At 41.1% G+C, this 24,820-nt stretch overlaps 1 protein-coding gene across 1 annotated transcript in view; it reads right to left on the reverse strand.

Annotated features, from left to right (window-relative positions):
* celsr1a (cadherin EGF LAG seven-pass G-type receptor 1a) overlaps positions 1 to 24,820 on the reverse strand; it is a 97,119-nt gene that overhangs the window by 41,469 nt on the left and 30,830 nt on the right. The window contains exons 2-6 of the mRNA XM_085375491.1: positions 13,086 to 13,441; positions 12,715 to 13,003; positions 8,462 to 8,684; positions 5,751 to 5,866; positions 4,304 to 4,392 (exon numbers count right to left, since the gene is read on the reverse strand). Of these exons, the coding sequence (XP_085231617.1) occupies positions 4,304 to 4,392; positions 5,751 to 5,866; positions 8,462 to 8,684; positions 12,715 to 13,003; positions 13,086 to 13,441 (1,073 nt within the window). The remainder of the gene's footprint in view (positions 1 to 4,303; positions 4,393 to 5,750; positions 5,867 to 8,461; positions 8,685 to 12,714; positions 13,004 to 13,085; positions 13,442 to 24,820) is intronic.

A 24,820-nucleotide genomic window follows, 5' to 3' on the forward strand; every position in this document is an offset into this window, starting at 1 on the left:
CCAATTATATAAGCTTCCAACTAAATAAATTAGGCACTAATGTACCCCCATACCACCAGAGATGCAGGGTTTTGAACTGAGCGCTGACAACAAGCAGGATGGTCCCTGTTCTCTGTATGTTTTGTTTTTGTTTTGTTTTACTTTTCCAACGTTTTCTTACCCTTGTTTCAATGTTTTTGAGCTCCTTTGAGAATATTTTGACAATAATTGCTACGTACATATTGTTTAACAGATAACCAATTACTTAACTGAGCTGAAAAACAAGCAGAGTGAAAATCAACTTTGTTAAATTTAAGATTTGTACGTTTTCGATACCTTCATAACACAAAACCATTTTTTTTAAATATCAAAAAAAGCCTGTCAGTGGGGGTGAGTAACAGGTCTCTAATTAACCGAGAGGTTCAGTCCTGCAGAGGTGGAATGCAAAACAAACACACACACAGCATATTAAAAAACATTTCACACTACGCTGTGAAGCAATTTGCACTTATGTTCTGATGATTAAAACGCCGCCACACAAGCAACCTCGGTGAGTCCGAGGGAAGAACAGCAAAGGCAAAAGTAAGAGTGAACTTATGGTACTCGCTAAGCCTGTCTGGGAATGCTGTCTGCACACCCTAACTGCAATTATCACAGCCAATATTAGCCGGCACGATACTATGAGCATGTCTAACATCATGTGGGAAAAACACTATAATAAAAATACTGCAAACACACGGGCACGTCATGTCTGCAGACCTGGATTTAGGACCATGAGGATGGGCTACATGAAGGTTAATTATAGGTTATTTTTACATTGTTTTAGCTTTAAATATGATATAAAATGTTACTAAGATTGTTGCTGTAAATTCCAACTTATTAATCATTTCCTTGGTTCCCTTGTGTAAATGTACTAACCAACAACATATTAATAATAATAATACATGAAATAGAGCCACAGGATTATTGGAGTACAGCATATGTGGGAAGTAGCAAACTTATATTTACTGTTAACACTCTGATAGTAACTAAAGAGGTACCTGTGGAGTTCATGAAATTAACTTTAAGGTTGTAGTTGCTGCGAGGTTGAGTGAAAACCTCCATGCAGGTGGCCTAGCAGACACACAATCACGATACAACTCATATCCTGCCCAGTGTCCTAAATTGCATCATTTCCTGCAACAAGAAGCATCACTTCCTGTAGTTAACACACATCAAAACCCAGGAGAAAACCTCCAGCTGCTCCAGGAATATCACTTCAACACACTTTTTATCTGTGTTTGCGTCTGTGCATCCTGTTTGAGTTTGCTAACACAGTCGGCTGTCCTTGAGTCTTTGCTCTATGGAATCTCAACAATGTCTTTATCCTTCCATTGGTATTGTGTGGCATTCTCTAATAGGGGTACACACATTAGCACACATTCAGAAACACGCACACTCTCGATTTGTCGGCCCCCCTCCCCCGGATTTAACCGCATGCACACCCAGCTTTCCAGTCGACTCTCATCACCGCAACAATTGCAAATCCATGTCTGTTGTCATGCCAACCCTCCCCTGACCTTTGACTTTCAGTTTTTATTAAAGGCACCCTAATTCTTCAGATGACAGCTACAGACACTTGAAAAAAGGGGGCAAACATAAAGTCGTACACAGCTTCACTCGCCTCATCGTTTGACCCAAAAACCATGGTGTGTGTGCATGTGTGTGTGTGTGAGGACTGCGTGAGCGTGCCGTTAAACAATACAATTAGATTGTATGTGGGGCCAACAACCCTGGATTAAGTTGCACCTCCTTGGGACAACTGCTAACTTGTTTAAAGCCAGTGATTAAAAATAAAGCAAGCCATTATCACGAGCTATTACAGGCTTGAGGGAGCTTTGACTTTACTTTGCGTGTGTTGTTTGTTTTCTTTCTATACAAGGAGAAATGTCAGTTTTGGGTTTAAAAAAAAAGTTTGCTTTTAACTGGTTGCCCTGAAGATGGCGACCAATCCTATGACTACTTGCAGTCAGTTGCTGTTTGTGACTGAATGGGGTCGAGATGGCAATCGCATGCAATCTGTTTGAGATAAGATGACTGTGTTAAATCTGTTGTCATCTGCATACAATGAAATTCACATTATCTACTTCATTCAGAGTCCAACCAAAACCTCAGATACACATCATGAAACAGAAAATCCCTCTATTAACAGTGACCTAGTTGCTGCAGGATGGCAATTTAACTGCAAAAGGACATCGGCAACCTTGCTTTTATACGGGAATACAACCACAACACAACCTGTTGGTGCAGACTGACTCACACACTGCGTGTGTTTGAGACAAAGACAGAGAGATCCTATGTGAGGCTTCATCATGTTCCTACATACACATGTCAACAGGCCTAATCTATTGTGAGAACATTACTGCTTTCTGCCATATTCATTTCCACTAATCCCCCCGCCAGTGCTTGGAGGATTATATTACCATCAGTCAATCTGACTTCTGATCATTCAGCACATGAGGAAAAGCTGACCCGGTGTCAGCGCTGCAGTCGGCCTTGGGCTAATTTCACGGAATATGTCGCCAGCTCTGAAAATCACTGGTCTGTATCAAGACTGACAGAAGCGAAACGCACACGCCCCCCTCCTTCACACACACAAATAACGCTTGTGATACTGGGGCTACAAATGCGTGCGTTCGTGTGCTGCCTACTTGTATCTGCATGCTGGGGAATCGAAAAGGAAGCCTATAGGATCAGTAGAGTTAAATAAAAAAAAAAAAACAAAAGCAAACTGCACAGAAAGGGAACAAAGCAGGAAATCTGTTCAGACATGGGAATTAATCTCTCGTTTCCAGGGTGGCGTTCTTACAAATACCTGACAACCCCATGGACAAACAAAACAAAGAAGTCTTCCATGTCAACAGACTGTATCCAGAAATAATACCTGTAGTAGCGATGAGCCTTGCAGCAGCACCGAAGCTGGTTTGAACCATTGTTTCTACAGCATCACTATTCTGTCAAGAAGTTGACAAAAAGGTCATACAACCTCAAACAATAGACGTACAGATGTAACCCAGAAGCTAACACATAAAGTGCGGCAGCCCGATTCATCAGCTTTGATGAATACGTCCCTGTCAAGGCAACCAAACATGCTCAGGGATCTATAGCTCGTGGACACAAGAAAGGCGAGCAACCTGTGAAATGTGAGAAGCTGTGCATTGTAGGCAAGTGTCAGGCCAAGAATCGGGGTACTCTCTTTAACAGGTTGCAAGACCCAGGTGCTGCAGTAATACGACGCCGAGTCAGTGATGCTACAGCTTGCGGCCTCACGTACATTTAGGGAAATCACGAAAGTAAAGAATGAAAAAGATGGAACAATATTTTTTGGATAGCACGAGCACACCTCTTAGCTTCCAAAGAGTAAAGGCAGCACATGCTGATGAGGACAGGATCCATTAGCATCGGGAAGATGGTGCATTAATGCTGTTTCAACTTTCATACACTGGGTTGATGAGTACTCTGTTTTGACAGCAAACGTTAAATGCAGTTATCAAACGTTCAATTTTACAGCAACCAAACACGACACAAAAGCTTGTTCATCCTCAGAAATAGAGCGTTCTCTTATTTCTCGTCTGGCTTAATATTATAAGAACAACGCCTGCAGGGTGGAAGTTTGTCAAGTAACACCAGGAACTGACTGCAATGTAAACCCTTTTAATATAATATTGCAGCTGAAGAGGATACTCAAGCTACACTGCGAAATAATCAAAGTCGGGTTTTTTTCTCATTTAGAAAACAGGACCATCGTGGGAACATTTTAGGAAATCACTTTGAGCTGTGAGTGAAACAAACTAATAATTCCCACAGATGTTGGTGATTAGGAATACCTCTAGACTGCGGCATTATGGAAATATGCTTGGGCTGCATATGGAGGTCATTCACGCTTAACTAAGACAGACATGCTACATTCACTTTAGTGGCCCAAAGGTGAACTTTAACACTTGAAGCCAGGCTATAATTCAGAATTTAGGACTGAAACACAGGGGAACAACCTAACTACACTTTTAGATAATCTCACAAATCACTGGTGAACATCAAAGAAATCCTCTTCACTCCCACAACACAATTCCTGAACTCACTAATCCTCAACCCTGGCTAAACACACTATCACCCCAGTATTATGGATCGCACACCAAAACAGGAAAAAAAAAATCAAATTCAAGCACAAACTCTTCTCTCCCAACTTTGAGCCAGGATCCTTTGTTTTAGTGGTGAGAATGGAAAAAGTTTTCTGGAAGAGGAGGGAAGAAAACACAGAAGCGACCTGACTGCTTGCATTTCTTACCTTGTTGTAGTAATGGAGCTGGACTGAGTGCCACTGACCGTCACTGACTCCACCCGGGACGTAGGGAGCCACTGTGGTCTTTGTCTCACCTGCATGAGAAACAAATTGTTATTAGTTAATTCTGCAACTTGATTTGTGCACATGACTACACGGGCATGCTACTTCTCGATTTGTACACAAGGGCTTAAAATAATCAAATCAAATTGTCAATCAGTGTCAAACTGCTTGCTAAAATTTGCAAAGCGGAGCTGCTTGCAAACATTAGCAGAAAAGGAAGGAGGAAACCCCCCTGAGGATCTTTTATTTATACTAAGGCTGTACTCTCTTTCTTTTAAAGGTTAAAAAGTTTTACCTCGTTGTAACACGATACATGGATCACTTCAATTTTTAAAACATAAACCACTGGCTATTGATAAGTTACTAATAAACATTCACTGTGTCTTATCTTGACATGCACGCACACCACACAGATCATAAATCAACACGCATTAGTCTGCAGCATCAGTGATTCTCAGTGTGGAGACTGTAGTGCACAACGGCACCAGATTTGCAGAGGGTTTACCCTGTTTGTCAAGGGCAGGAGCAGCCGGGGCACACATCCCCTGCTCTGGGAAATCGGCAAACAGCGCGGCAACATTAAGGACTTGAGTGTGTGTGTGCGCGAGTCTTTGTATAGAAAGATAAGGAGCAAACACGATTAACTGATGTCCTACTTCGCCAATGAAAAGCACAGAAAGAAAATTACTGCGACTAATCCTGAGAGCTTCCCTCCTACTCCTCTCATTAAACGTGACTCATAATTCAAAACATTTAATTTGATGATTCATGCGTCGAACGTTTAGATATATGTCAGTTTTGAAGCAGGGCACAAGGACTTGGCTTCTCTCCCGAACAGGCTTCACCCAAAATAGTCATACTGAACTGGATTCCTCCCTGTACGCGACCATGGGAAAGTAGACTCAGCTCGGAGAACATGTGTTTGATCTGCATTCAACAGTTACCAGATGTAACAATGATGCTGGGTGTGTGAGCACACTTGAATGAGTTTAAATGCGCTAATGTTTGTACGAATTGATCTTTCAAAAATGTTTAAAACAAATAAGTTGCCACTGTCGTGCTGCTTATGGACCTTAGCCATCATGGATTTTGTGGTGGTGTTTTTTGGCCAGTTAGGTGTCACCATTAATCAGTCCTTTCAAAATAAAACACTCCTATCCTTTAAAGCATCATGTTTGACTCTACTATATTTGGATAATTTGTGTATGCACTAACGTGCATTTGTCAAAATAAAGTGGAGATAGATAAGAATTATGTACCTACGTCTCTGTAAAAGTCACTTTAGATAACGCGCACTTACGCCATATTAATCTGCTTATAATGCAGCCGAGAACTGATACGCATCAGTCGCACACACAAAAGCAGACGATCACGCATTACGGGGCCTAACCTCCAGAGAAGGTGAGCTGAATCTGTTCAGCGATGATCTCCAGGGCGATGAAGTCATGTTTCTCGTTGAACCTGCCGTTGTAGAGGAGCAGGGCGTTTCTTTCCCTGGTAGCAAACCTGAAAAAAAATTTTTTTGTAAAGATGATTAACTTTGATAAAAGGAACTTTCATATATGTGTCATAGAAAGGGCTGCATGAATTACAGCTGTTTTTCTTTACGGGATGCTCGTGTTTCCCATCACATTTTTTAACGCCTCTCCAACTCAAACAGTGCAGGACTGAAAGGTCGAGAACCTTGCAGAAAGTTTTATGACGAAAAGAACCGAGGCGTTCTTGAGGAAAAGTCACTTGGAAAGGAAAGGAAGGATGTGTAAAGCACAGAGGAAACGGCGCTTCTGAAGTAGACGGTGCATGACTGTGTCTACATGTGAAAACGACACAAAAGACCTGGCAAATGAGCCAGCACCTACTTGTGTATGTGTTCTACGGGGTTCAAAGTTCAGATGTGTGTGTGTTTGTCTGTGTGTTTGGAGTGTAAGGTGAGGGCAGTGGAGTCAGCCGGCAGATGCTAGTGAGCCCAGGAGGGCAGGAAGTCAGGATGGCTGAAGCCAAACACTGATAAGGGAATCTAGGAAACAAATCACACAGCCTTTCCTGTTTTCACCTCACTGGCAACCTTTCTCACCGTCACTCTGTCCACAGATTTACAAAATCATCTCACCTATTACTGGTAAAAATGAGTTAAAGTACTTCTTTTTGTAATATTTACAGTACACCTGTTTTTCCTCTGGCGGTTTCACTTTGTTTTAAAAAGTGTGAAAGGCACAAATCATAAATCTTCATGTTCAGATGTACTGTGTGAATTATACCTTGGTTGTTCCTGAATGTGCATCTCTATGTACGTATTCAAGGAGGTGAGACACAATGGAAAAGTGCATGCATGTCTCAGCACGTCCCAGCTGGCACACTTAAGTTTGCTGACTTCCACTGTGTTTAAATTGCTGCTTATGACACGCACAAATGCTCACAGGGTGCTGAATTTTAAATAGTGACACTAAATTCTGAAACCATTCGGAAAAATGTCTTTTTCCATAGTTATTCTCAGCTGCAGTCATTAGCATGTCCAAGTAACTAGCTATTATCAGGGATTTAGCTGAAGTCATATTCGTTTATCATGTATATAATCATTGTGCATCTATTGGCTTTACAGCTGCTCTGATCAGAGTTAGCTGGAAGCAACAAAAAGTAAGGCAAGCGTAAAACTGTGATACTTTGCTAACATTAACGCGATTAGCTATCAAGCTAAAGCTGCTAAAATTTTCTCTTTGCTTTTTTAGTGAAATCATCACTAGGGTTTTTATTTTTATTTGGAATGATCATTTATATTAATTAAAATAATGTGTTTCCACACATTAGGCTACCTGTTAATGAATGCCAGAGCTGTTTGGGGTAAACACTACGTGCATTGGGATTCAATACTTCATTATACACAGGGTGTCATTTTTTGATTTATTTTTTTTTATTCCCACAATATGATCCCATTTGTTTTAACTTCATCATCCCATCATTTTACTACTGCTGTTTAAGAGTGGAAACTACCACTTACTAAGTAAAGGAGAAATTAAAGGCAAAGGCATGAACTTGCTGAACTGCAGGTATACACTGGGGTTGCTGTCTGTGGCATCCTACATTTACCAAGAACTGCTAAGAAGGGCATCTCTGAGTAATGACTATTTTTGTGAATCTACTACAGTGGAATATTTATTAATTCTGACAGCATTTATTGCTGTTGTATTTTGAAGTTGTTTCAGTGTAAATACTGAAGTTAAATTGGCCATGTAGTGATAGATGGAAGGGGAGTTTAATTGTGGGATGTTAAATAATGTGTACTGTAGCATTTTACTGTGAGTGTCAGAAAAGGAAAACACGAGGCTAAGACTATTGAATGTATTCATTTTATATATCCAGGGCTGCACATAAGTGGTCCGCAGGTGCGCATTCGCTGTCAAAATAAAAAACGCGCACCAGATAAGAAGTTGCAACGCGTGTTTGCGTACGTCAGATTTTCTGGAGGAGGACAGACATTTGTTTAGAACTATTAAAGATGTCAAAGAAGTAAGCTCCTTTAAGCAATTACTTTGGTGTTTCTCCACCTCCAAAGAAATGTCAGAAGGAGTCCGAACCGCAAAAGAAGCGTGCATTCTCGGAAAAGTGGTTGCAGGAGGTGAGCTGGCTTCAAACAAATGATGAACGCATAGAGATGTGGTGCAGAATATGCCGTGAAAATCCCACTCTAGCGGACAACTCCTTATGTGGTTTGCGTTTTCAAATTTTATATATATAAATAAATTTGATTTCATAGAAATCACCAGCTTAAGTAAAGAAAACGTCCTTCCCTCCCACACTGATCTGATATTTTTGGACCATTTTTGGTGCTAAAAGGTTAAACTTTTCTGCGCACATGGCAAACCCTTTGTTTGTTTGTTTTTTCATAAAGGTGTGGCTTTTTAGGCTTCCTCTTATCATGAGATCTCTTTGTGCAGCACTAGAGCGTGAGACTGAAGGTAAAAGTGTGTTTTATATGCCAGATGTGAGAGTTGGCAACCATGCTCCCATAATAAACTGTATGTGTGCCATATAAGAACAGTAATCTTGACAGTTGTAATGGTGATTAGTAAGCAAAGAGGTAGACACAAAAGATACCAAACTTACATGAAGGAGACGGTGAAGTGGAACCTTTGCCGCAGGCCTCTGAAGGTGATGAAGGACTGTCCAGGAAAGCTGCGGGTGGTCATCTCACAGTAGGGCTTCTCATACTCCCCGGGTGGACACTCGCACATGAAACCACCTGCAAGCCTGTTGATGCACGTACCACCATTCTTGCACACACCTGGTACACAGCGGTCTGATGATGCATTAATCTCACAGTGCTCGCCTGCAAGAAAAAGAGGGACCAAGTTACACAGAGCTGTTCTGCATCTTTTTTACTGTGAGAAACATTTTGCTGTTAATTGATATGGCCTGTGTTTCTCAGCTGCAGCACTACCAGGGGCGGAGCTAATGGGGGTTCTGGGATGGCACTGGCCCCAACACTATGTTGACATTTTAATGATATCATGGATGCAAATTGTTGACTTCCTCAGTGCATTACTATGAAATGCATAACTAAAAATTAAATAATATATTATGAAAGCTCTTGTGTCAGCAACAGATGCAAAATGAAAAATTTTGAACTAAAGCTTGCATGAGATTTTTTTTTAAATTTCCCATTCTTGCTGGTGCTTGGTCCACCCCCAAATGCAATATAGCAATGATAATAAATGTCATCTGATTGTCTCATCAATTTGTTATCATTATGTTATCTTTTATGCGAAGCGTACCTTCCACAGTTGACTGAAATACAGACCTCACTCAGCCTTAAGGAATCCAGTTGTTTAAACAAGATGCCTTTGATTATCAGCAAAGCACATTTATTCAACTAACATGCACACGTTAAACGTGGCATTAACTTTCTGTTGTTAAAGTCCCTCCAAAAACATCAGTTCAAGAAAGGCACGCCTCCCTCCAAACAGTTAATAACACTGACAAAACCTTGTTTACTGGTCTTTTCTGAGAAGCACACTTCTTAGCCAGAAGGTAATTTGGCCATGTTTGGAGAGAAGAGAGAGTTTGGAAAAAGAGTCACGGTGGAGGGACAAAGACTGCAAAAAGAAAGCAAGCTGACAGGGATAAGACTGCTGGCTTTCCTTCACTAAGCTCAGTGCATGGCTAAACTTATATTTAACTGCACTTTTAAACTTGTAAACCGAACAACGATCAGATAACAGCTGATCAGTTAAATACCTCTTAGAGTGATTCAAGGTTAGGAACAAAAGAAATCCACTTTTGGATGAGTGCATTCCTGTTTGTTTTTACCATCCTGATAATAAACCTTAGGTTAAGTCACGTTGGCAACATTTTCTGATATGCCCGCAACTAAAGGCATAATACCCCTGCAATTAAACAGAATTTTGATATAATTTATTTATTTAGCAAAGGTAGGCACACTTAAGGCTACTTAAAGGTAGGTACACTAGAAACTACCTTTGGTTTTTACAGAAAACAAAAAAATAACTATACTAAATTTACTAAATTTAAGTACTTTATTAGCAGTGTGTGATTTCATGTTAATTTTGCAGAAAAGCAAACAATAATTCCCCATCTTACATCATAAATACGCTGTGGTTTTTGGGGTACGGGGCATGTTATGGAGTGGATTAATCTTGCCTTTTTTACATCTTTATTGTTTTACTTCTTGGCTAGCAGTATCAGCGAACATGTTAAACCTGTAGCCTCAACCCTTTTCATCCATCTGTGGCTGCTTTGCTTGGCTTCCTGTTCGGAGCTGCTTAAGGCCTGGTCAAACTTACTTGACTACCCATTGGTCATGAGGTTATCGCTACCCTCATACACTTCTCCTTCTCCTTCACATGCTAACTGCTTAACTGAAGCTGCATGGTGGTATCAAATACATGATATATTACATTATCTAATTTAATTTCGCAACAGGTCCGGGAAGGGAAAATTCCTCTAAATGACCATGTGGTTTTAGCTTTTCCAAAATCAGCCAACTGGCCCCAGCTTCCTGGCTCTGCTCATTTAAAATTCCTACGTAAATACGCCAGCAGGCCTCTTTCCGACTGTAATGATATTTGTGATAGGTGCCACCGCGTCCCATTCTGCGTTTTGTGTCAATCTGATGTCTAGACAAGCTCTACTCTTCCAGGGCACACACAGACCCCCAAAACTGCACAGCTTGGAACCAGGTAATGGCCCTTCTCTCCTCAGCATAATCCTTTTTTCCTAGGGGGAATTATAAGGATCTGTTTCCCTGTAATGCAGGAAACCTGAAGAGGACAAAACAGGCCTTCCCCTTGTCATCAGCCCCATAATAGTCCCTGATGGCCCTTGAGTATCAGGAGTTGAACTGTGACCTTCAAAGAGGGGACACCGAGATGTAGGTAAAGGAAATATGATGGGTGGGTGGAGAAGATGGACATGGGCACAAGGAGGAGAAGGCGAGAAGCAGTATGAGTGACAAAGTCAGATATAATCAGGTAATTACTTGAGATAAGATGAGGATGAGAAAGAGAGGGGAGGCAGAGCGTCGGGAGACACAGAGGGGTGGGAAGCAGGAGGCTGTCAGAGCCCGTTTAGGCTCTATTAGGGAGAGAAGAGTGGAGACAGTCAGGTATCAGATGTACAAGGGGGAAGTATGGGAGGAAGATCACTGATATTCGGAAATATTTTGCAAAGTGCTTGAATGTGAATGATGAAAGGTTCCGAACTTTCCCATAGCTCATCGACTAACTGAGTAATGAGTTACTTTAACACTTGCAAAACACTTGTAATCTCAGTATTTGGAATATTTAGCTCTGCACTGTTTACGTCCATGTTTGAAGTTAGCAGGCAGCTTGCTGTGTTTTGCTAGTATACTGCTAAACGTCTCATAATTAAGATCCTGCAGTGGTTACTTTGTTTTTAGCAAACAGAGCTTAACGTTTACCTGAAGTAGTTTTTCCTTTTATTTTAGACCTCTTGTGGGAAATGTGCAGCTGTTCGTTTGATATGCTCGATTATTTTTAGACTTCACGATTCAGTTTTTCATGCTTTGTACCACTTTCAAAGAAATATAAAACGTTAGGAAATTCTCTTCTGAAACTGACTTCATGCAATCCAGCAGGATACACTACTCTAGCACTCTTTTTGCAGGATTACCCAGATCATTAGTAGGATGACTTCTCATTCAGACTGATTCAGAATGAAGCAGGAGCCAGACTCCTTACACGAACATGCTAATTTGACCATATTACCCCAGTGCTGAAGTCACTTCTCTGGCTCCCAGTTCAATACAGAATAACCTTTAAAATCCTTCTACTGGTTCATAAACTCAATGATCTGATCCCCCACTACACTGTGGACTTTCTCAGTGTCTATAATCCAGCGCAACCTCTCAGGCCATCAAGTGTGTTGATGGTGCTTTCAGTTACTGCGGTGTTATTCTTTGGAACAAGCTGCCCTCTGACCTGAAGTCAATTACACTTGTGTCTTAATTCAGAAGAACACTTAAACCTTTTAGTCTCACATTTCTTTTACATTTCACTGTATGTGCGCATTTTAGCTTATATTTAGATCTTTGTAAAGTTATTCAGTGTTTACGGCACGGAGTTTATGTGTAAATAAATACGCTACATAAATAAAACTGTTAAAAAGTTACAGGTTAGAAAAACAAAATAAAGATGAGCATAAACACGCTGAGATGCTCTGCAGTGCCAAGATGGATTACAGAGATTAGTTATAATTCTCTGGATTTGTCCCTACAAGTCATTCCTTTTTTAATTATAACTTTCCCATTGTTAATAGAAAAATATTGATAGGAGCAGCTTTGAATTGTACTGATCTGTTGAGTCTTGGTGTGTGACTCACTGATATATGAGGATTAACAGGCAATTTGTTTACTTGCCAGTACTCTTTACTCGTCAAAAGAAATTAAAGCTACTGTGGTTTTGGAAAACAGGTGAAATGTTATTTCAGATGAAGCTGGTCTGACTGGTGTAGTGAGGATTGTGTACACCCCTTTCCAGCAATACATTTCGTGTACTGTATGCATGTGTGGAAGCAGGTGGCTTTACCTGCGGTACTACAAAGCATGTCCTTTCTGTACTGGGGTCAACCTCAAGCTACAACAATGGGCTGTGAGACCTTTTACAACCCGTCTGTGCGGTTTAGCAGCTTTGCACAGGTTATTTAAACTGTTATCACAAACAAAATGAGCTCTTGCACATGCTTATAATAGACTTTTCATATGGTATTGTTGTATATGTGTAATCGGGGATACACAACATAGTTTAGGTAAAAAAGGCAAGCTGATTGACAGCTTTGAATCACTCAATACCTTCTTCTTTGTTTATTTCTTTTTAACTCACCTGTGAAGTCCTCCAGGCACTCGCAGGTATAACCGCCCTCTCTGCTCCGACACCTCCCGTTGTTCTTGCAGGGCCCTGAATAGCAGAGGTCGATCTCGGTCTCACAGTATTCTCCGGTGAAACCGACCGGGCAGCGGCAGCGCAGCCCGTTGATGGGGTGGATAGGTCGAAACAGAACCGTGTCAGAGGCGATGAAGGGAGGGGAGCTGTCAAACTTCAGCACTGATACACACTTCATGTAGTTCTCGCAGGGCTCCCGTAGGCAGATGTTATCATCAAACGGCAACACCTGAATGGAAGAAGGAATTTTAGCTACATTTATTTCTTCTACTAATGCTTCTGATGTTTTTGACCTCAGGACTGTGCGTTACCTCTTGAGTGGATATGAGCCTGAGTCGAGTCCTGTGGAGGTAGATCTGCTCCTGCAGCTCCTCAGATGGGAAGAACATGCCTTTACCAGGAGCCCCTCCGGGCTGCAGCGCCGAAAAGGTTACGTTGAGGATGGAGCCTTGGACGTCGGTGTCGTTTTGGATGTTAAACACAAACACTGCTTCCCGCTTGGTGGAGAGTACATCCGCCACTCCCTCAAGAAAGAGGCTGAGCAGGGGAGATAGAAAACGCTCCTGGGACATGTTCTCCAGACGAACCGTGATGCTGTTTGTCAGCATGTCATCAGTGATGATAGTGACCCGCAGTGTGCAGAGGGCAACAACACGATGGATACCATCTGGAAAAAAAGAGGAGGAAGATATTTTGCCTTTACTTACGGAAAGCTCCAGATTACAGTAAAAGTCTAACAAGGTAAAAAGTTCAGAGAAAACAATGTACCTTTTTGGAATAAAGAGCCCTCGGATATAACAAGCAATGAAGTGAACTCATACAAAGGTATAATGACAAGCAAATTTACAGACAACTGCACAAGGAACCCAACCACAGTTTACATGGTTAAACTTAAGGCTCACAGTGATCTTGGCTCACAAACATGAGACACAATACCAAAACTTATTATCAAAACAGAAGAAGGTCAGAACAAAAGTTGTAAGCCAAAACATTCAATTCATTTTTTTAATATAGTACCAAATCTTAACATCAGTCACCACAAAGTGCTTTAAGGACCCGACAATTCCCGAGAGAAAACCTCAAAAATTAGACGGCACACTAGGAGCAAGCACTTGGCTACATTAGAAAAGAAAAACTCCTTTACATGTCATTGTATGTAGACTTTAACACAGAAATAATTTTACCTCCTGAATAACTTCACATCTCTTCTCTCATTTCTCTCCTGTCTCTTCACCCTTCATCTCAAGAAAAGTCAGGAGGAATCACATCTGTTATCTCTGCCAATTCCAGTCTGTGTTTATCTCAGACTATCTTCAGGAAGTCCAAAAACTCATCTAACAACTTGTATTTGAAAATAAAAAATTCCAAGAGACTCTTTGAAAATGTATTTATTTAATTTTAAAAATTGAATTACTCTGATTTTGGACAGCGGAGGACAAAATCGGGTATTTATTTTCTTTATTTATCTTATTTATTTATTACTTCCAATAGTGCTAACATACTACACAGGGCATGAACAAGATTTTTTTTTAAATTTTCATTGTAAGTGGGCTAAAGTACTTAATTAAAAGTAGTCTAACATAAATGTAAATGCTGTGATTTGATTATTTTAATAAACCATGTAACTTGGATGGATTCAACGCTGGCGTGACCACAGTGCACACGTCTGCTGTTGCTCACAGTGGTCCAAGGGACGCTCAGGGAGTTTGTGCGTTCGCTCAGACACGTGAAAAATTAGAGGGAACATTGCTATCAAGCCTTTTTTCGCAATAGTTAGCTTGCTAATTAGCCATCATCATATGAATTCGTAATGTTTCTCAAAGAGTAAACAGCAGATTTACATTCCACTTACATTCTGGTACAAGTTTATAAACCGTGGGGCGGGATGAAAACAGGCATTGTATTTTTTTTCATCAGATAAAATGACAGTCATCCATGGCTAATTTTATTAGCAATAGTTAGCCAGCTTATTAATGCGCAGCTAAAAACTCTGCCCTTCAGGAACTTTTAATAGTTCTTAAATGAGAAGTTCACAAAACTGTTTTCAAAAGCAAAATGAATAATTTGTAATTTCTCAGGTTATTGTGCCTGGGAGCCACTATTAAGTATGTCTCAGCTACATGGAGTACCTTTAAGCCACATTGTCTGGACCCAATCCCAAATCTGCACTACTGCTTGACAGCTTGACTTGTTTACTGTGTAACACTTTTGCTGCTAGATTGAGTTAAGAAATTTCAAGTTGGTGTAGACTCAATCTTATTCAAGCCTTGACTCGGAGTAATTAGATTAGTCTAGGATTGCCGCCCCCAGGGTCATGCCTACTTCTTGCAGAGCTCTGTTGCTTATGAAGGGAAACAGAAGGCTCTTGGCCTGAGTGAAATACAGCAGGCAACAGGTGGTGGGGCCAGATGAAATTTGCTGGTGGGGGATAATACTGTTGAAGCTACGAAGGGAGATGGGTCGCATTGCACAGCTTTGCTAGTCCATGAGCACATGAGTGTGTCATATGTGTTTTCGGGTTCACGGTGAGGTCCGACCACAGGTGCCCTGTCACTCTCAGGCTTGCATGAGATCACTTCTCAGGCACTAGTGATGGGATTTCCGGCTCTTTTTAGAGATCCGGCTCTTTAGGTTCGGCTCACTAAAAAGAGCCGGCTCTTTCGGCTCCGAACCGGCTCTTCAGGTTGTTTTGTTGCTTTAATTAATTTATTATTAACAATAATATAAAATTATGCACAAAAGGAATTACTAACGTAAAAACAAGTGGTTTTATTTATATATGTTTATATATAAATATATGCGGTGGCCCCTAGAGACAAAACACGTACAAACTCCAAAACACATTTCTAGCATGAACTGAACTTCCAAAGCAGAGCTACTAGATCACTTAAATTACACAATTGAAAGCATGTGTGTATTGTTTGTGTATTTATACACAGGCACTCATATATATATTCAAATAATTTAAAAAAAAGTTCATTTACCTGTTATTACCACACACCAAATCCGGTCGTTGGTACTTGCTGGCTTGTGTAGCCACAAGATAACAAAGGCTCAACACTGCGCCCAGCATCCTGGAGCACTTCTGTTGTCTTTTGTACGTGTTTTGAGTTTTTATGTGCTTCTGAGTTTTTAAATGCTTCTGAGTTTTTACGTGCTTCGGAGTTTGTACGTGTTTTTACGTGTTTTGGAGTTTTTACGTGTTTTGGAGTTTGTACGTGTTTTTACGTGTTTTGGAGTTTGTACATGCTTCAGAGTTCGTACGTGATTTGAAGTTTGTATGTGCTTTGTCTCTAGGGGCCACCGTAAATATACTTTTATTTATTCACTCCACATAAAATGTAATAAATAAATCATATAATACAAAAATCAACTATTCACATTTCAAGTTTTAACTATTTAAATTTTCAGCTTTTTCCTTTCACAAATTTAAAGTGAAAAGAACACAAAACACTGCAAACCACAACACAATTAAATATAAATTATAATATGAAAACTAAAAGAACATGCATATTCTCTGTCATATGGACCTGCATGAATAAACTTTCTCAATCCTTTATCATCTGCAACCGAAAATAGTTGTGGATGATTACTATACCTTTCTAATGTTGTTGTCCCTGCCTCTCTTTCTCTCTCTCTGGCTCTGTTCCTGTGCTACTGAGTGTAACTACCGCCCCTCCCCCCTCTGCCCAGCGTAAAGCACAAGGCTCGCGTGCAGAGTGAAGCGGAAAAAAAGTGCGAGAGAGAGGCTGAGAGAAAGAAAAAAAAAAACCCACGTGACGGCTCGCGATAAGGAGCCGGCTCGCGTCATTCACGTCAAAGAGCCGGCTCTAAGAGCCATTTCGTTCGCGAACGACCCATCACTATCAGGCACTTAAACTCTTCTCGCACACATGAAGATGCACAGATGTCAGTCAGAGCAGGGTGCGGACAAGCGAGTTCTGGATGCCTGCTAACCAGACTGGAGGTCATTTCCAACCACACACAGATGAATAACTCACAATGGGAAGCAACATGGGGGTCGGCTACTTCAAAGCAACCGAGAAACTGCTACGTTGGGGCTCCAGGGATTGTAAGGGAATCATCGGCGGCACGGATAAAACAAAACAAACACACAAGTGTAGACACTAGGGCTGCCACAAACGATTATTTTGATAGTCGACTAGTCACCGATTATTTTTGCGATTAGTCGACTAATCAGATCATCATCGTAAAACTACAGCTTATTGCACCAGCAGCATCTGCTCTTATATAACTATCATTAGCTTACAGCTTTAAGTGTTTAAGGTCTGTGCTAACTAGAAATAAAGACAAGATGATAGTTTATTAAATTTTAATGAAATTTGCAGATTGTTTCAGTGAAGTTTAATAAACTCCTTGCCATCTAAAATATAACAGGACACTGGAGTATATTCTGGAGCATCTCACACTTCTGATAATCAGTTGTCTGCTTGACGTTTATTCAGCTGTGTAAAAACTATAACTTTAATCTCAGACAAACTGATTTACTCAGGAACAAATAAAATACAAAAAAAAAAAAGCCAAACAATAACATTTTAAGTTATCTAAGTGACTCATATATATTTAACCTGAGTAGCGAAAGACGGCGGTGGGTTTGAAAACGATTTGCGGGGAGTCCGGTGTTCTCAGGGCGCTAGTGAGCCTAGCCCCCGGCTCCCTAACGAGCTAGTGGGTAACAGATGTCTCCGAAAACGTCGGAGCGCTTTTGAAAATATGTGGTGTCCTGATAAACTGAGCAGATATTTGAGGTTTACACAGCTACATTCTCGCCTGAAAATATGTTAAACGTTTATTTTGTGACCCAGAAAGAATAATAAGAGTAACATTAAAACTAACTAGCTGCCGCCATTGTTGGAAACTGCGCTGGGCCGCGCTATGAATTCTGGGACACAGCTGCTTCTTCTTCTTCTTCGGGGTTTAACGGTAGCTGACATCCTTGTACATGCAATGCTGCCATCTTCTGTTTCAGTCCGTTATTACACTCTTAAATCCTGCCACTTATTCCTGCGTCTTTTGTGATCTTACAAAGTTTCAAACGACGCGTCGACTATTAAATCAGTCGTCGACGATTTTGATAGTCGACGTAATCGTGACTAGTCGACAAATCGTGGCAGCCCTAGTAGACACACATTAACGTCACTCTGCAGGGCAGTGAAATTACACAGCAGCTGCTCTTTATCAGACTGCTGTAATGTGCTGGAATGGAAGTGCTCATTCAGCACAGCACTAACAGGCTAGCTGCTAGAGTAGCTGCTAGCCAGTGTGTTTATTTCTCTAAAGTTTTCAGCACCTGCCTCTCAGTGTGTCTCTGGGAGGACAATGTTATCTCACTTGCTGCAAGAAATCCATCACCTGGTATGCTTGAATACACATATCCTGCACAGATGCAATAAAATATAGAGAATATATGAAGTTATCTTTTAGGAACTGATTTTCGACTTTGATTGCTTGATGATTTTGTACACTTCCAGTGCCAAGTGAAGACATTATACCAGAGAGGCCTAGCGGCATCATCAAATAACTGCCTAAGCATACATAATAGGTGTAGACACAATATTTTATTGTTTTCCCTTATGGTAAAACAGGTAGATCTTTACAAATTGTTAGCTTCTTAGACCGTGTGAGCGGCATATGAGCAGTAACACCAAAGAGCGCTGTGGGAGCCTGGCACTGGGTCTAAAAGTGATGGACCATGACAGAAAACATAATAGAATTTGTAAGGCAAATCTCACATTGGCCATGCACTGACGGATAGTCAATCGTAATCGACACAGTGTGACAATTCTGCGTTCATTATGACCTTTTGGCCAAGAAATAATGCAAGAACAAGTATTTACATTTTTAAAGGTTTCACAAGGTGTTTGTTTCCTTTGGTTTTCCAGAGACATCTCAGGCCAGGCTATTTATAGAGCCCACCAGCTGCTAACATGGGATCACACACATGCAGAGGATGGGCTGGACTGTGGAAAGGGTGTGTCACAGGCAGCCGACGGCATGGAAAAACACATTCTGCGTAAGTATGCCACACACAAACTCACACACAGACAGACACACCACAGTCACACATAGGTGCCAACAGGTCTGCAATGTTTTAATAGACAACCCTCTGATTAAAAACAAGCTAGCAGCATGCAAGCCGTGCTGCTGGCCACTTTGGATGGAAACAGTTTATTATATACACGTTCCCTTATCTTAATTAGCTGGCAATATTCTGCACTGCTTGATTGACTGGCTAAGTTCAGTAATGATAGGCAGCACGTTCAGGCTACATTATGACTCACTTATTGCACCTTTACAGTCTTACAGCGTCAATAAATATGAAAAACACAGATTAGAGATAAACAACAGAAAAGGAGACTCATCAATGGGCCACACATGCTTTGCAGGTGGTGAGGTCTGCAGAGGTGATAAGACCTGATAAAGAACTGTGAGGCAAGCCACACCGGTGACAACTGACCACACACACACAAACAAACACACACACATGGATGTATACACATAAAAACCTTGTGTCGATCGACAGTCAGTGTGCTTCCCTGACCACATTTTTCTTAAAAGTAGAAAGGCTGTCTATCTCCTTGAGAAGACCCCAACAATCAGATGATCCCCTATGAACTGGCACTCGGCGACAGTGGGAAGGAAAAACTCCCTTTTATTAGGAAGAAACCTCCAGCAGGATCCAGCTCAGTAATATTGCAATAAAGCGGCTCGACTGTTTGTTGTGATTTGGCGCTATAAAAATAAAATTGAATTGTACTGAATTGTTCCCGCTAACTCACGCACTCTGTGTTTGTGGTTGGCGCTGTCATGTCAAACCCAGAGAGCTGACACACATTGTGGCCAGCTGTCACCGTGACGGTCACAATGTGTGCAAAAACAAACAAGATGCTCGCATAAATGCAAACGTCTGTGGTTGTTGAAAAGTAGAAATGTGCTTACGCTGCAGTTCAGCTTCACTTTGATTTACATCAACCACTAGTAGGTAGCACTATTAAGCCTTACAGTTTGAACCTGTGCTCATGAGGTCACGCTGTAGTCCCTTTCAACTCTGGTGGCAACTGTCTGAACAATGTAAAAGCCAGCGCCGGTGTTTAGTCAGGGGAGGGCGGGCAGTAAAACAACAGAAAACAAACAAGACATTTGTATCTGTGGCAGCTTTCAGAGAGGTGACAAGCCCACCAGAGAGAAACACACACACACACACATTTCCCCCCATCAGCCCCCACTGAAAGGTAGATGCTAACACACGCTTTCCTCTCTAACATTAGAACGCTATTTTATACATCTTTTCATTTTAGCTTCCCCTCTGAAGATAAATCCATCCTGCTGGCATTTATATTTATTTCTGACTAAAGAGAATGGCAATTGAGAGCTTAAAATGTCACAACCACAGGGGACGTGCCCTATTAGAAAAGACGGAAACCTGTAAGGAGACGGGGGGGTTGTGAAAATTCTCTATATTCCAGCACAGTTCGTTTTATAGGTTGTTCTTTAAGCTAATTTTTCCCTTCAGTTTTCTCTTTTTTTTCTCTTCTGCCTCTGGTTTAGAAGAAAAAGTTTAAAATTTTTGAACCAATACAAAGCCTGTAACCTTTACTGGCTTGCAGCCAATCACTGGGCTGAAATTCAAACAACAGCCCCTCCTTGGACACACCTGAACACCTTCAGCCTATCAGGAGGGGAAAACAAACGCCAAGCTTGACTTCAGAGGTGATCTAACACAAAGACTCTTTGAATAAGGCAAGCTGGCAACGTTCCACCCTCTCTTTTTCTCTTTTCCGTTTTCTTTTCCCTTCTTTTTCCAGCCCACCAATAGGAAACGCTGCCCAGAACAATAACTTTCAGGTGCTCTGAACTGATCTTTCTCATCTTTTTGCTAGTCCGCTCTGCCCTCTTTATGTGCTTCATTAAAACGTTTTAGCTTTCCTCAAAGGAAGCCTTCCCCTCGACAATAATCTACAACTGTTCTGTTCGTCTGTCCAGCAAGATGTCAAGTCTCCTCTCGTTTCCTCTCTTCTTCTCTCTCACGGCAACCGGCGCCAACATTGGATCACATATCAGCAGCCTGCAAACACACGTACAGACATCCTGTATGCTGAATGTGGAGGGAAAGCACACTGCAAAGAGTAACTTAGGTTAGCTCAATCAATGGGTCATCAATCAAAAGACTTAAAGCCAGCATAGCAGAAAAAAAAGATGAGCGGAAAAAGGACATTTGTGAGGGCAGGAAATGAATGAGAAATGCCTATGCAGCACAGTACCACCTGAAACAAGTGAAAGAGTGACCCTAAAACTAGAAATGAACTCAGTTGGACTCAGTGTGCAAATTGTTGAAAATCAAAATCACTGTTGCTTTCTACATTAAAAAAAAAATCACATTTAACTATCACATTTGAGCTCAGCAACCTTCGAGCTCTATAGGAACATATCCAGAGTCGAGTCCCAATGGCAACACGTTGGTCTGCAAATGTCTGCATTTGTAAATTGGATAGCAATTATTTGCAAACTTTCAACAGTCTCTCTGAGAGCGATTGCTCTCAGAGCAATCCAGGTCAGACTGCAACTGTTAGCAGAAAGGTTGCCTCCTGTAGTTGCAATGAGGTCGTTGTCCTATTTTTACTCGTGTGACTGATCCATCAGCTTGCTCTGTATTAGGAAGCAGCTTTGTCAAGCTAAGTGTCTCAAGTATTTTTTGGTTGAGCTGATTTAATGTAAGTTTGCTTGGCTAACGTTATTTCAGGAACACGGTACATGAGATGAGCCCTCGAGTTCATAGTAGTCTCAGACTATTTACAAGATATCTTTTATTTAGTAAAATTTGGTGTCCATGCACTGATACAATTAAGCTAAAGAAAATATGCTGTATCCCCCGCCCTTTATTATGCATCCCATAACAAAGCATGATTTACAGTTAAATGTTTAACTATGACAAAGTGGTCATTTTAAATGCAAACATGGGTTAACCAGGGGTTAACTGCAGGAATGTCACAGGCAGCAGGTTAACAGATACAGAAAGAAATAATAATTTACTGGTTCTAAGAAAAGTCTGTTAGGTCACATTATAACAGTGCCTTTTCCCCCCTCCCTGACATCTCAAAACAACCTAACCCTAACTTCATGCAAGAGGTTAAATTCTTGCACTCTGACAAAGTGATTTCTGGAGGAAGAGCACAAAAGTTCAACTGCAGCCAAGCATACCTCGCTATCACAGCTCTCCCCTTCAGCGCTATGGAGCTTCACTCTGCAGCCACTTGCCTGCTCATGAGTTTGAGTGTTTTCTCTCATATCTGGAAGCACTCAGCGAAAGCCCCTCTCATCTCCTGCCATAATCTGTCGGCCATATTTTTTCTCAGGTATGCCTATTTGATCAAAGTGTTGCAGAGAGAGTGAGGCTAGGTTTTGAACCCTCACACTGACACGTGGCGATAAAGCTGACAGGAGAGCGGCCCTGCAATCATACGGACAGGGGGGAAAAGGGAGGGAAAGAGGAGAGAATCTCTGGACACGGAGACAGTGAGAGATAGGGAGGAAGGCAGTATTATACCACATGTTGTTTCACATGCAGTAGTTGAAAGGGAAGCTGATTAACTGCAGGGACGGGGTTATCTTGTAGCTCTCAGGGTGTTACACAAAGCACCTTCCATCCTTCTCTGACTGTAGTGACCATTAGTATTCCATCGTATTAGTACGATTCCCTTTCCTTTAATTTATATCGTTTCTTCAAGTTATCAGAAACCCCCTTAAAAAAGTATACAAAAGACTCCATTCACCCCTGCACTGAGTGGTGGAGTAGGGAAGGGGCGTTTGTGAGGTATGGGTGTTGGGTGGACGGTTGAGCACTCAGGCTGTCAGAAAGATAACATCCTGGCCACAGCCGGAGAACAGGTGGGATTACACGCAGACACACTGACTGAACCAGGATCAGTGAGAGAACAAATCAAACAGAAGGCAAACAGGTGGGATGTCAGAGAGAATGAACTTTTGGGTCCCACGGCACAAATGTACAGCTCACATTAGAGAGCCCGCTTGCTTTAAGCTGCCCACCAGTTCAGTGGTAGTTCTCTTTTGGTCACAGTGACAACGTGTTTCCTTTGTTTTTTTGATGACTATCCAAAAGTTACTCTTAGATGAGAAATAAACCATGAAGGTTCCACTGTCCACTTCATTTTTATCTCTTTTTTGACCTGTCCCACTGTTAAGATATTTGTCAGCAGATATCTTCCAGATAGGGAAGATATCTGTTACAGCCTAACTCATTATATAGCATTATGCTATAACACATATAATGCCAGTGTAGACTAACTTAACTAACTAACTGTACTTTTCAAAACCAAAACCGGTACTTCTTGTTCTCGACTACTGTTGGTACGTACTGAGTAGGGTTGTCAAAAAAATATTCACTTTAATACTACTGATGCTAAAAATTATTATTGGATTAGCATTAAAGCATTAAAATGATAATGTTAATGCTGCAGCTAAGGAAGAAAACGTTATCAGTACAGCCTGTTTTTACACAGTATTAATTTAACAGAACACAATTATTTTTCAAGTGCGACTTTCTTTAAATCCTTGATTGAAGCCAAGAAAGCAGCAACTAGACAGAAACAGTGGCAGCAGACCTTACCGAACCAATCAGATCAGCAATGAAATGTGGTGCCAAGACACCAGAACCGCAGGAAGTAAACAGATCTGTAGCTTTATTGTTTGAATCTTTATTTTAAAAGATGTGCCTTTTAATTTTGCATAATTTCCTAGGTATCAATTTCAAGTTTGAAATTCTATGTCTCATGACAAACTTATTTGAACCATCTGTACACATGATTTAGTATCAAAAGAACAATTTAAAAAAAATGCATAACAAAAGTAGCCACATAGCCCCATGTCATGTCCACATTCAGTAAAACCACCTTTTTTCTCTCCTAAAAATAAAAATATTTCCAAAATTGGTTTTATAATATATTAAAAAACTTTTTTCAAAAACTGTGAAATGCTGGTTTGGGTACATTATAAAGTGGAGTGGAGTAACACTTGAAGAAACACCTGTTGTAGACCAACTTATTTTCATCCCAGGGTGTCAGATACTCTTGTTTTTGTTGTTGTGTCAGTAACACAGACAAAGTTAGGGACAAAAATGGGCATCGTACCCAAAAGTTCATAGTTTTATCCCATATAGTGTGTCATATGAGTGATACCCGATGCTGCATCTGAGAAGCCTAGCGACGTCTCAACACAAAGAAATTAGAATTTTTTTTCAGATCTTTCGTGCCAGTTTGATCTGTCCTGTTGAGTTTTTTAACGCTATTATAACAGATGTTTTCTGATCTCAGCATTAAGTCATAAAAACCGTGGTGAACAATGTTGGATTAAATTTTATATACTCTTCTTCTTGGTCCTACCCACATATCTGTAAGGGTGTACTATGGGGGAAACTCCCCCTGTATAAAACCTTTGACTTGCCACACAAGGGAGTTCAAAAGCTCCCACTGCTGTATCAACTACTCCTCCACCTTCACCTTTAATCAGAATGGACTTTCACAAGCTCTCCACAAGTGCCCTTAGTGGCAGTGCTTAAGCAGAGCACTCAGGGGCATCGAGTGCCAGGCCAAGAACCCACCCGGCTAGAATATCTATGTCCCATTTAGGATCCCTGGGAGAGAAGGGGTGAAAAGAATAGAAGCCCTGTTCCTTCCCAGACAATGCTAAACAAGCCCGGATAGGGAGGCTAGACAATGAAAATGAGCCCAAATGAACGCCTGGCTTGATTTTGTGCCTGAGGGGTGACTGGTATTAGTGTACTTGTTAGCTCATCGCCTTGTAGACAACTGCCATAAAATGGTAATTAATCACAGGCCAGGAGTGCAGATTTGGACATGAAATTGAAATCAAAGATTGAGCGAAGAAAAGGCATCCGGTTTGTTGTTGTGACAAGATTCTTGATGATACAATCATTACCTGGTAGTGACTGACATCACATTCTGGTGTTAGATTGAGAATACCCTCGAGATGGGAGGATGGGAAGTGAAAA

This window comes from Diplotaxodon limnothrissa, linkage group LG17, assembly GCF_057381915.1.
Source record: "Diplotaxodon limnothrissa isolate DT_005_m linkage group LG17, D_limnothrissa_male_GT1.1, whole genome shotgun sequence".
Lineage (NCBI taxonomy): Eukaryota > Metazoa > Chordata > Actinopteri > Cichliformes > Cichlidae > Diplotaxodon > Diplotaxodon limnothrissa.